Source organism: Salmo salar, chromosome 11 (assembly GCF_965601325.2).
Source record: "Salmo salar chromosome 11, fSalSal1, whole genome shotgun sequence".
Taxonomy (NCBI): Eukaryota; Metazoa; Chordata; class Actinopteri; order Salmoniformes; family Salmonidae; genus Salmo; species Salmo salar.
In genome coordinates, this window is record NC_138301.1 from 103,092,734 (window position 1) to 103,106,153 (window position 13,420).

Consider the following 13,420-nt stretch of genomic DNA (forward strand, 5'->3'; position numbering starts at 1 on the left):
ATTTGTATAAAATAAGACATTGCATTTCTCCGCGACAGACCGGGGCGAGAGAGAAATGACAGATTCCCGTTCGTTAAGGGGTGAGATATAGCATTAATACCCATTATTTAATTCTAAATCTTTAGTACAGACCTTTTAAAAACATCTCATAATTAATACAAAACATTTTTTTACTGTGCCTTTCTTACAGATAAAGGGCCCCGGTTATAGGGTTGTCCCTGACCCCCCCCCCCCCCCCCCCTCAGTTTCCAATTCCCCCTCGTCATAACAGGCTCTCTTGCTCGCAGGATAACCCACACTCGCTCCGTCAAGGCTCCGTAAGTTTTCACTCCATGGATAGATCATACGTCTTGCATGTAGACTCTGGGTATGTCTTAAGGACAGAAGCAGCCAGCGACGTAATTGTTCACGATTTTGGAAAAGACTGTCCAGCTTATTCATCAGGGTTATGAATATAGGGTAATCAATCCATGTAAAGCTAAACACAGGCATAAAAAAGTTCACATCCTTGCAGGCTTTGGAAAATACATATGAACTGACAGACTTCGTCGCATTTGTACTGTCAAATTGTTCACATGCTAAAATTGTCACTTTGGAGTCGGGGCTATAAGCCATTGAAGAGATCCTTATGGCTTTCAAATATTTGCGCCCACCCACAAGCTCTTCCAATGCATAGCCTGGCACGGTTGTACCACTCAGGGCCTGTTCAATTTTACAGAGTACTAGCCGTATCTTAAGCCATTCTCGCATACGCAGCGCAGGTGAAAAACTCCCGGGCTTTGCATGGTAAAGGGGGTTGGGACCGCTGTCTGTGAAAATCTTCACAGTTGAATCCTCCGGTTGGAATATGTAAGTCATATGGCCATCACTCGTATCCAAGACTCCTTTAAAACATTCCGGTGCCTCACCCAATAGGTCCTCGATGCTTTTATCATTGGGCTCGAAACAAGAGGCGCATAGTACCCCGAGAATTGGCCTAGGAGACATATTTTTCTGTTTAATGTTCAGGGTTTTATTTTTTAAATCTTGTTTAGTGTTCTGGGGCCGCATGTGTTGTTCTGGGTCTTATTTATAAGGCGTCTGCAGCCAACACAATCCCCCCCGACATTCCTGGGTGGGGTGTGGGGGCCATCCTCTTTGAAATGTTCAAACACAACCCCCCCAGTTCAACGAGGTCCCTACACATCAATCATCATGACAACTTCAAAGGAAAAGATGCAATATAGATATAAAATAACACACACTCTAACACGTGACAGAACAGGATGCAACTATATGGCCCTAACCACGTGGATGTCCTGACTGGATGCCCTTATTTGGGCATGTACGAGTCATCCGGACATAGGGTCATAAATCACGATTTTGACCGATGCCGTCTACTTTATTCTCTCTAACCCCTGTCACGCCCTGAAAATAACATCTTACTATGGTCAGGACGTGAAACATTGCAACTCCACGAGGTGAGATCTTGTATGGAACCCCAGGCCGAGGGAGATTGACAGTTCTTTTGTGTTTCTTCCATTTGCGAATAATCGCACCCAACTGTTGTCACCTTCTCACCAAGCTGCTTGGCGATGGTCTTGTAGCCCATTCCAGCCTTGTGTAGGTCTACAATCTTGTTCCTGACATCCTTGGAGAGCTCTTTGGTCTTGGCCATGGTGGGGAGTTTGGAATCTGATTGATTGATTGCTTCTGTGGACAGGTGTCTTTTTTACAGGTAACAAGCTGCGGTTAGGAGCACTCCCTTTAAGAGTGTGCTCCTAATCTCAGCTCGTTACCTGTATAAAATAAACCTGGGAGCCAGAAATCTTTCTGATTGAGAGGGGGTCAAATACTTATTTCCCTCATTAAAATGCAAATCAATTTATAACATTTTTGACATGCGTTTTTCTGGATTTTTTTGTTGTTATTCTGTCTCTCACTGTTCAAATAAACCTAGCATTAAAATTATAGACTGATCATTTCTTTGTCAGTGGGCAAACGTACAAAATCAGCAGGGGATCAAATACTTTTTTCCCCTCACTGTAGATATACAGTGCCAGTCAAAAGTTTGGACACACCAAACTGTTTTCTACATTGTCGAATAATAATGAAGACATCAAAACTATGAAATAACAAAAAGTGTTAAACAACTCAAAATATATTTATTATTTGGAGATATTTTATATAAGAGATTCTTCAAAGTAGCCACCCTTTCACTTGATGACAGCTTTGCACACTTGGCATTCTCTAAACCCGCTTCATGAGGTAGTCACCTGGAATGCATTTCAATTAACAGGTGTGCCTTGTAACATTTTTGACTTTCGTTTTTCATTGTTATTCTGTCTCTCACTGTTCAAATAAACATACCATTAAAATTATAGACGGATCATTTCTTTATCAGTGGGCAAACGTACAAAATCAGCAGGGGATGAAATACTTTTTTTCCTCACTGTACATATACACCCACGTGGGTGTGAACGTTTTCAAAGCCACACACACCCCAACTAACCAATTTCTCTTGTGTAGAGAGAGAGATACAGACAGATATTTAAATGTACATTCTAAAACCCCAAATATATATATATTCTCTCTCAACAGCCCCACCCCAGCCTTTGTCCATGCTGTCCCTCCATCCACTGTGCCATATTTCCCTCTGTGCGTCATCGGGTAGTCCTACACCGTTGACTCAATAGACTACATACTGTTAACGCCAGGAGAATGCAGTCTGTCAGCATACAGTACCTGTCAGTGTCCTGAGCAGCAAATGCCCCACCTCAACCTTAGCCCATGCTTTCCCTCCCTCCACTGTGCCATATTTCCCTCTGTACGTCATCGGGTAGTCCTACACCTGTGACTCAATAGACTACTGAGGGTTTACTGCCAGGAAAATGAGTGCAGCGCAGCAGTTAACTAGTGTAGCAAATTTGGGGGCTACCCCCGACCAGGACTCAAACCTGGATCCAGCGACTGTCAATCTGTTTTTCTGTGTGAAGAGCCATGGAAAGAGAATGATTTATGCAGAGAGACAGAAAGAGGATTCCTTCATTGCTCCAGCTCTCAGACAATTCTAGCAAAGTTATTATCTGAGGCATAGTGTTATCTGCTGGTGAACATGTGTACCTTCCTCATATAAGGCGTGGTTATAGGATCAGTAGGTCCATTGTACACACGATTTCCTCCTCAACCGAGCCTGAAACGAAAGTGAAACAGTGGATGCAGTGAAATAGGACGACGCGTTTCATACCCAAACAGTATTCGCATGAGAGGGGAGAAACGATGGATGAATATCCTTATCCCATCACTGTAGACGTCAGTTGGACAAAGTCTGTCTCTAAAGGGATACAGAACAAGCTTCAGATTTATTTTCAAAGTAAAAAGAAGTCGAGTGGAGGGGACTGCTTGGTGCTCTACGAGGATCAACGTTCCACTAGAGCAACTGTTTATTTCAAATCTGAGGATGGTAAGCAGATCACCACGGATGAAGATTTGTATCGTATAGTTGTCATTTTCACGCCTACTGTAGGATATCATAATAGTGAAATAATGTTAACCATAAAAATGTAAATATGTACAAGTGACTTCCAGTAAAGTGACGTGTGCATGATGTCGCATTTGTCTCCACAGTCAGGGAAAGGGTTCTATCGAGGGATAACCACGAAATAACTGTAGACAATGAAACTGTGAAGTTGCGCTTGTCATCATCATCGGGGGAAAATCTGAAAGAGGCTTGCTCTCCGTCGGTGAGTAGTTCATGTCAGTGGTTCCCAAACCTTTTATAGTCCCGTACCCCTTCAAACATTCAACCTCCAGCTGAGGATCCCCTCTAGCACCAGGGTCAGCGCAATCTCAAATGTTGTTTTTTTGTAAGCCTACTGCACGCACACTATATGATACATTTATTTAACATAAGAATAAGGTGTGAGTTTTTGTCACCACCTGGCTCGTGGGAAGTGACAAAGAGCTCTTAAAGGACCAGGGCACAAATAATAATAAAATAATCAATAATTTTGCTCTTTATTTAACCATCTTAAAACCTTATTTGTTCATTGAAAATTGTGAATAACTCACCATAGGTTAATGAGAAGGGTGTGCTTGAAAAGATGCACATAACTCTGCAATGTTGGGTTGTATTGGAGAGAGTCTCAGTCTAAAAGAATTTTCCACACAGCCTGTGCCTGTATTTAATATTCATGCTAGTGAGGGCTGAGAATCAACTCTCACATAGGTACATGGTTGCAAAGGGCATCAGTGTCATAACAGCACGATTTGCCAAGGCAGGATACTCTGAGAGCAGCCCAATCCAGAAATCTGGCAGTGGCTTCTGATTAAATTAAATTTTCACAGAACTGCTTATTGCAATTTCGATGAGGCTCTCAGTTGTTTGTGTCATCCATTTCAGGAAAGTACCTGTGTAATTACTCACCCAACTCACTCAGTTGCTTCGCTATATCATATTTGACATTAAGCTTGAGTTCATTTGCACACAAAAAGTCATACAATGATGGACCTGTGTGTTGTCCTTGTTAATGCAGACAGAGAAGACCTGTGTGTTGTCCTTGTTAATGCAGACAGAGAAGAGCTCCAACTTCTTAATCATAGCCTCAATTTTGTCCCGCACATTGAATATAGTTGCGGAGAGTCCCTGTAATCCTAGATTCAGATCATTCAGGTGAGAACAAACATTTACATTTACATTTAAGTCATTTAGCAGACGCTCTTATCCAGAGCGACTTACAAATTGGTGCATTCACCTTATAATATCCAGTGGAACAACCACTTTACAATAGTGCATCTAAATCTTTTAAGGGGGGGGTTAGAAGGATTACTTTATCCTATCCCAGGTATTCCTTGAAGAGGTGGGGTTTCAGGTGTCTCCGGAAGGTGGTGATTGACACCGCTGTCCTGGCGTCGTGAGGGAGCTTGTTCCACCATTGGGGTGCCAGAGCAGCGAACAGTTTTGACTGGGCTGAGCGGGAACTGTGCTTCCTCAGAGGTAGGGAGGCGAGCAGGCCAGAGGTGGATGAACGGAGTGCCCTTGTTTGGGTGTAGGGCCTGATCAGAGCCTGAAGGTACGGAGGTGCCGTTCCCCTCACAGCTCCGTAGGCAAGCACCATGGTCTTGTAGCGGATGCGAGCTTCGACTGGAAGCCAGTGGAGAGAGCGGAGGAGCGGGGTGACGTGAGAGAACTTGGGAAGGTTGAACACCAGACGGGCTGCGCCGTTCTGGATGAGTTGTAGGGGTTTAATGGCACAGGCAGGGAGCCCAGCCAACAGCGAGTTGCAATAATCCAGACGGGAGATGACAAGTGCCTGGATTAGGACCTGCGCCGCTTCCTGTGTGAGGCAGGGTCGTACTCTGCGAATGTTGTAGAGCATGAACCTACAGGATCGGGTCACCGCCTTGATGTTGGTGGAGAACGACAGGGTGTTGTCCAGGGTCACGCCAAGGCTCTTAGCACTCTGGGAGGAGGACACAAGGGAGTTGTCAACCGTGATGGCGAGATCATGGAACGGGCAGTCCTTCCCCGGGAGGAAGAGCAGCTCCGTCTTGCCGAGGTTCAGCTTGAGGTGGTGATCCGTCATCCACACTGATATGTCTGCCAGACATGCAGAGATGCGATTCGCCACCTGGTTGTCAGAAGGGGGAAAGGAGAAGATTAATTGTGTGTCATCTGCATAGCAATGATATGAGAGACCATGTGAGGATATGACAGAGCCAAGTGACTTGGTGTATAGCGAGCATAGGAGTGGGCCAAGAACAGAGCCCTGGGGGACACCAGTGGTGAGAGCACGTGGTGCGGAGACAGATTCTCGCCACGCCACCTGGTAGGAGCGACCTGTCAGGTAGGACGCAATCCAAGCGTGGGCGGCGCAACGAGATGCCCAGCTCGGAGAGGGTGGAGAGGAGGATCTGATGGTTCACGGTATCAAAGGCAGCAGATAGGTCTAGAAGGATGAGAGCAGAGGAGAGAGAGTTAGCTTTAGCAGTGCGGAGAGCCTCCGTGACACAGAGAAGAGCAGTCTCAGTTGAATGCCCAGTCTTGAAACCTGACTGATTAGGATCAAGAAGGTCATTCTGAGAGAGATAGCAAGAGAGCTGGCCAAGGACGGCGCGTTCAAGAGTTTTGGAGAGAAAGGAAAGAAGGGATACTGGTCTGTAGTTGTTGACATCGGAGGGATCGAGTGTAGGTTTTTTCAGAAGGGGTGCAACTCTCGCTCTCTTGAAGACGGAAGGGACGTAGCCAGCGGTCAAGGATGAGTTGATGAGCGAGGTGAGGTAGGGGAGAAGGTCTCCGGAAATGGTCTGGAGAAGAGAGGAGGGGATAGGGTCAAGTGGGCAGGTTGTTGGGCGGCCGGCCGTCACAAGACGCGAGATTTCATCTGGAGAGAGAGGGGAGAAAGAGGTCAAAGCACAGGGTAGGGCAGTGTGAGCAGGACCAGCAGTGTCGTTTGACTTAGCAAACGAGGATCGGATGTCGTCAACCTTCTTTTCAAAATGGTTGACGAAGTCATCCGCAGAGAGGGAGCAGGGGGGGGGGAGGGGGAGGAGGATTCAGGAGGGAGGAGAAGGTAGCAAAGAGCTTCCTAGGGTTAGAGGCAGATGCTTGGAGTTTAGAGTGGTAGAAAGTGGCTTTAGCAGCAGAGACAGAAGAGGAAAATGTAGAGAGGAGGGAGTGAAAGGATGCCAGGTCCGCAGGGAGGCGAGTTTTCCTCCATTTCCGCTCGGCTGCCCGGAGCCCTGTTCTGTGAGCTCGCAGTGAGTCGTCGAGCCACCCAGATAGGCCAGTCGTGTGAGAAATTCATCATCAAGCAAGCGGTCAGACAAGTGAAAATTCTGGTCAGTAAAGAACATTTTAAGCTCGTCTCTCAATTAAAAAAAACTTGTCAATACTTTGCCTCTTGATAACCAGCGCACTTCTGTATGTTGTAAAAGCGTTACATGGTCGTTGCCCATATCATTGTGTAATGCAGAAAATAGACGAGAGTTCAGGGGCCTTGCTTTAACAAAGTTAACCATTTTCACTGTAGTGTCCAAAACGTTTCAAGCTGTCAAGCATTCCCTTCTCGGTGGATGCTGCAGCGTACCCAAGTGGCGTCCCAAGTGGCGTCGGGAGCAACTGCTTGCATGCGCGTTACCACTCCACTATGTCTCCCTGTCATGGCTTTTGCGCCATCAGTACAGATACCAACGTGAGCAGCAGCTACGTTTGGCTCCATACGGACCGTGAGTGGAATTCCCGTGAGAGAGTAACGGTTAATGTGATTGAATGTTAATTATTTGACTAGGCTACCTGTATTTGACATTGTGTTGTTATTTCGCTGAACACTAGATGGTTTAATTTTATTTTTGGCAGTGAAACGAGGCTACTTAGGCGAGAAAAAAACCTCACCCAAATGTATAGCCCCGTTGGAAAATATAAATGGACTGTTATAAAATGTGAAAAAAAGTAAAAAATATCAAATTAAAATTTAATTAAAAAAGGATGTGAGCATATATATTAATTTGAGTTGTCTCTTCGTTAATTCATCTGCCCCCCCTTCCCCCTTCATAAAAAAACATAATGTAAAAAAAATGATTTTCAGCCCGGGCCTGATATTCTAACATGCTGACCAGTCTGACTGCCCGTCCGCATGTTGATTTTGTCCACCCACACCAGACACGATTAGGACATGCAGGTTGAAATATCAAAACGAACTCTGAACCAACAATGTCAATTTGGGGACAGGTCGAAAAGCATTAAACATTTATGGCAATTTAGCTTTTTTGTCCTGGGATTTAAACATTGGGTTGTTATTTTACTTTAATGTAGGAGAATATAACACATTGGACCTGGTAAAAGATAATACAAACAAAAAACATGCGTTTTAAAAATACTTTCCCCATCATCTTTGAAATGCAAGAGAAAGGTCATACATTCAGATAGAATTTTAGGTGTAACATAGATGTTGTCCACAAGATGGCAGCAGTGTGTGTGCAAAGTTTCAGACTGATCCAGTGAAGAATTACATTACTTCAAAACATTTTGTATAAAGTCTGCCAGTAGTTTGCCCAAATGTGCCGAATTGGTACATTTATTCATTTTCAAGTACATGACTATAGAGAACATGCAAAAATGCTATCGTAATAAAAAAGTTTACACACTCCCAGGAATGTCATACATCCCAGGAATGTCATACATGGATCATTAGCTTCCCTACAGAAAATACACTAAGCTTCCCACATCTAGATGGCTGTGCGGGGGATGAGGAGCCAGAGACACTAGTGGGGTCAAACTGTAGAACCAGTTCCTACATTTGAAAATAAAGGTTTAAGGATAGCGATCCCGTAGAGGATAAAGTGCATTACCACCACCAACTGGACTGGAATCTGGACCACAGTTCATCTTTCAATCACCCACGTGGGAATATGCTCCTAAAAATCAATAAGGAGATGGGAGAGGCGGGACTTCCAGCACATCAAGAGTCACAAATAGAACCAAGTTATATTTTAGCGCCTGACTACACAGCCGCTTGTGAGTAGTGTGGGTGCAATGATTGAATAAATCATCAAATCAAAATCAAATCAAATCTATTTATATAGCCCTTCGTACATCAGCTGATATCTCAAAGTGCTGTACAGAAACCCAGCCTAAAACCCCAAACAGCAAGCAATGCATGTGAAAGAAGCACGGTGGCTAGGAAAAACTCCCTAGGAAAAACTCCCTAGAAAGGCCAAAAATCTAGGAAGAAACCTAGAGAGGAACCAGGCTATGAGGGGTGGCCAGTCCTCTTCTGGCTGTGCCGGGTGGATATTATAACAGAACATGGTCAAGATGTTAAAATGTTCATAAATGACCAGCTTGGTCTAATAATAATAATCATAGTAGTTGTCGAGGGTGCAACAAGCACGTCCGGTGAACAGGTCAGGGTTCCATAGCCGCAGGCAGAACAGTTGAAACTGGAGCAGCAGCACGGCCAGGTGGACTGGGGACAGCAAGGAGTCATCATGCCAGGTAGTCCTGAGGCATGGTCCTAGGGCTCAGGTCCTCCGAGAGAAAGAAAGAGAGAGAGAATTAGAGAGAGCATATTTAACCTCTTACATCTAGACGTTCCGCTAGTGGAACACCTGCTCCAATATCCAATGATGGGCGTGGCGCGAAATACAAACTCCTCTAAAATACAAAAACGTCAATTTTTCAAACATATGACTATTTCACAGCATTTTAAAGATAAGACTCTCCTTTATCTAACCACACTGTCCGATTTCAAAAAGGCTTTACAACGAAAGCAAAACATTAGATTATGTCAGCAGAGTACCAAGCCAGAAATAATCAGACACCCATTTTTCAAGCTAGCATATAATGTCACAAAAACCCAGAAGACAGCTAAATGCAACACTAACCTTTGATGATCTTCATCAGATGACAACTCTAGGACATTATGTTATACAATACATGCATGTTTTGTTCAATCAAGTTCATATTTATATCAAAAACCAGCTTTTTACATTAGCATGTGACGTTCAGAACTAGCATACCCCCGCAAACTTCCGGGGAATTCGCTAACATTTTACTAAATTACTCACGATAAACGTTCACAAAAAGCATAACAATTATTTTAAGAATTATAGATACAGACCTCCTCTATGCACTCGATATGTCCGATTTTAAAATAGCTTTTTGGTGAAAGCACATTTTGCAATATTCTAAGTACATAGCCCAGGCATCACGGGCTAGCTATTTAGACACCCGGCAAGTTTAGCACTCACCAATATCAGCTTTACTATTATAAAACTTTCATTACCTTTTGTTGTCTTCGTCAGAATGCACTCCCAGGACTGCTACTTCAATAACAAATGTTGGTTTGGTCCAAAATAATCCATCGTTATATCCGAATAGCGGCGTTTTGTTCGTGCGTCCCAGACACTATCTGAAATGGTAAATCAGGGTCGTGCGCATGGCGCAATTCGTGACAAAAAAAATCTAAATATTCCATTACCGTACTTCGAAGCATGTCAACCGCTGTTTAAAATCCATTTTTATGCCATTTTTCTCGTAAAAAAGCGATAATATTCCGACCGGGAATCTCCTTTTAGCTAAACTGAGGAAAGTAAACAAAGCTTTTGGTCGACGCGGGCACGAGCCTGAGTCTCACAGTACTGTAACCAGCCACTACCCAAACGCGCTACTTTTTTTCAGCCAGAGCCTGCAAAGCCACGATTCAGCTTTTTGCCGCCTTCTGAGACCCTATGGCAGCCGTAGGAAGTGTCACGGGACAGCTAAGATCCTCACTCTTCAATAAACAGAGACAAGAAGAATGACACCTTGTCAGACAGGCCACTTCCTGCCTGAAACCTTGTCAGGTTTTTGCCTGCCAAATGAGTTCTGTTATACTCACAGACACCATTCAAACAGTTTTAGAAACTTTGGAGTGTTTTCTATCCATATGTAATAAGTATATGCATATTCAAGTTACTGGGTAGGAGTGGTAACCAGATTAAATCGGGTATGTTTTTTATCCAGCCGTGAAAATACTGCCCCCTAGCCATAACAGGTTAAATTCACACAGGACACCGGATAAGACAAGAGAAATACTCCAGATGTAACAGACTGACCCTAGCCCCCCGACACATAAACTACTGCAGCATAAATACTGGAGGCTGAGACAGGAGGGATCAGGAGACACTGGAAAAGATGATACCAGATGGAGCCCTTGGAAAGATGATACCCCAAACTATTATTTTCGGATATAAAGACTACGCTGTATCAACAAAAACGGATTGCAACTTGCAAAACATGCGGGAAGAAAATTACAGACTGAGGCGCAACAACTTCCAACTTTGTTCGACATTTGAATAACATGTATGTGTACATTTATTTTGCAAAGCTCGCACACGCTACTCGAGCGGTGTCGTCAGCATGTAACATGCTAACCAGACCGTTCGTCCACCATCGCGCACATGTTGATTTTGTCCACCCACACCAGACGCGATCAGGACACGTAGGTTGAAATATCAAAACGAACTCTGAACCAAATCAAAGCAAATCAAAAAATAATATATTTTCCCTGTGTAGTGAAATGCTCCAACAGTGTAGTAGTATCTGAAAATGATTCACAGCAATACACGTCAATCTAAAAGTAAAAGAATGGAATTAAGAAATATATCAATATTAGTTTGAGCAATGTCGGAGTGGCATTGACTAAAATACAGTAGAATAAAATACAGTATATACTGACAGACTCCAGTCACAAATATGATGACTTGCAACTCGACTTTGACACCAATGACTCGTGACTTAACTTGGACTTGAGCCTATTGACTCAAACTGACTTGATACCCTCCCCAAGCCCAGGAACGTCGGCGAGTAAATTCAGATGGAGCCCTTGGAAAGATGATACCCCAAACTATTATTTTCGGATATAAAGACTACGCTGTATCAACAAAAACGGATTGCAACTTGCAAAACATGCGGGAAGAAAATTACAGACTGAGGCGCAACAACTTCCAACTTTGTTCGACATTTGAAGCTGCACAAAGAACGATAAGTCATGGCTAATATAGCCAACAGCTATATCATTCATAACTTTGCCAGTGTAGCATGTTGGCTAATGTAACGTTAAATCAATGAGCCTCCACACAGTCAGTCAGTACGGGAACGTGATCATTGCACCCAAGATTGAGCTACAACTGGCTAGGCAGTTGGTAGCCTAAACCCTGCCTGATGTTACTGCTGTTCCTAAAGCCATTGACATATGTTAGCATACTGTAACCACACACACAGTGTGTGTGTGTGTGTGTGTGTGTGTGTGTGTGTGTGTGTGTGTGTGTTAAGGTTGAGCGATTGTGTACAAGCCTGCATCGCCCGATTGCGCCCCATAGCGATCCTTGATCGCTATTGGGGGGGGGGGGGGGTCTTTCTCATGGCTACCCATGTATTTCCATGGAAATATAAAGTTTATTTGGAAAGTAATAAATATATTTTTAAAAGCATTCATGATTTGCGTAAATGTAATATACTAACTATTGGAGGTAGATGTTTAGAAGCCTCTTGGACCTAGACTTGGCGCTCCAGTACCGCTTGCCGTGCGATAGCAGAGAAAACAGTCTATGACTAGGGTGGCTGGATTCTGACCATTTTTAGGGCCTTCCTCTGACACTGCCTGGTATAGAGGTCCTGGGTGGCAGGAAGCTTGGCCCCAGTGATGTACTGGGCCGTTCGCACTACCATCTGTAGTGCCTTGCGGTCGGAGGCCGAGCAGTTGCCATACCAGGCGGTGATGCAACCAGTCAGGATGCTCTCGATGGTGCAGCTGTAGAACCTTTTGAGGATCTGAGGACCCATGCCAAATCTTTTCAGTCTCCTGACGGGGAATAGGTTTTGTCGTGCCCTCTTCACGACTGTCTTGGTGTGCTTGGACCATGTTAGTTTGTTGGTGATGTGGACACCAAGGAACTTGAAGCGCTCAACCTGCTCCACTGCAGCAATGAGAATGGGGGTGTGCTCGGTCCTCTTTTTCCTGTAGTCCATAATCATCTCCTTTGTCTTGATCACGTTGAGGGAGAGGTTTTTGTCCTGGTACCACATGGCCAGGTCTCTGACCTCCTCCCTATAGGCTGTCTCGTCGTTGTCAGTGATCAGACCTACCACTGTTGTGTCATCGGCAAATTTAATGGTGTTGAAGTTGTGCCTGGCCGTGCAGTCATGAGTGAACAGGGAGTACAGGAGGGGACTGAGCACGCACCCCTGAAGGGCCCCTGTGTTGAGGATCAGCGTGGCAGATGTGTCGTTACCTACCCTTACCACCTGGGGGGCGGCCCGTCAGGAAGTCCAGGATCCAGTTGCTGAGGGAGGTGTTTAGTTCCAGGGTCCTTAGCTTATTGATGAGCTTTTAGGGCGAAACATTCATTTAAACATTATTAAAGTGACTAGTGTTGCATTAAAGTGGCCAGTGATTCCAAGTTTTTGTATATAGGGCAGCAGCCTTCAAGGTGCATGGTTGCGTAACCGAAGCCGGCTAGTAATGGCTATTTAACAGTCTGATGGCCTTAACCTCTAGAGGACCCCTTCCCGCTCTGATCCCGCTAACGTGATTTATTGACAAGATACCATGGCGGGAAATTCAAAACTGCAAGAATCTAATAATTTCAATTTCTCAAACAATCAACTATTTTTCACCATTTGAAAGATAAACATCTCCTAAATCCAACCACATTGTCCGATTTCAAAGAGGCTTTACGGCGAAAGCAAAAGTTAGGTTATGTTAGGAGAGTACATTGAAAATAGCTGTGTGTAATGTTTTGTCAATTCAAAGACAGGCGTCACCAAAAGCAGAAAACCAGCTAAAATTATGCACTAACCTTTGACAATCTTCATCAGATGACACTCCTAGGACATTATGTTATACAATACAACGCATCAATGTAGATAGAGGCATGCTCCCTCTGCTGTTTTCTGAAG

General features: G+C 44.3%; 1 protein-coding gene across 2 annotated transcripts in view; it reads left to right on the forward strand.

The window, feature by feature from the left end:
• The first annotated feature begins 3,094 nt into the window (after positions 1 to 3,094).
• LOC106563178 (protein mono-ADP-ribosyltransferase PARP14) overlaps positions 3,095 to 13,420 on the forward strand; it is a 34,982-nt gene continuing 24,656 nt past the window's right edge. The window contains exons 1-2 of one of the 2 annotated variants that reach the window (XR_006757675.2): positions 3,095 to 3,442; positions 3,607 to 3,722. Coding sequence is in view for 1 of the 2 variants with exons in the window: in XM_014128485.3 (XP_013983960.2) it covers positions 3,259 to 3,442; positions 3,607 to 3,722 (300 nt within the window). In the remaining variant the exon portion in view is untranslated. The remainder of the gene's footprint in view (positions 3,443 to 3,606; positions 3,723 to 13,420) is intronic. The other variant, XM_014128485.3, reaches the window with a different exon arrangement.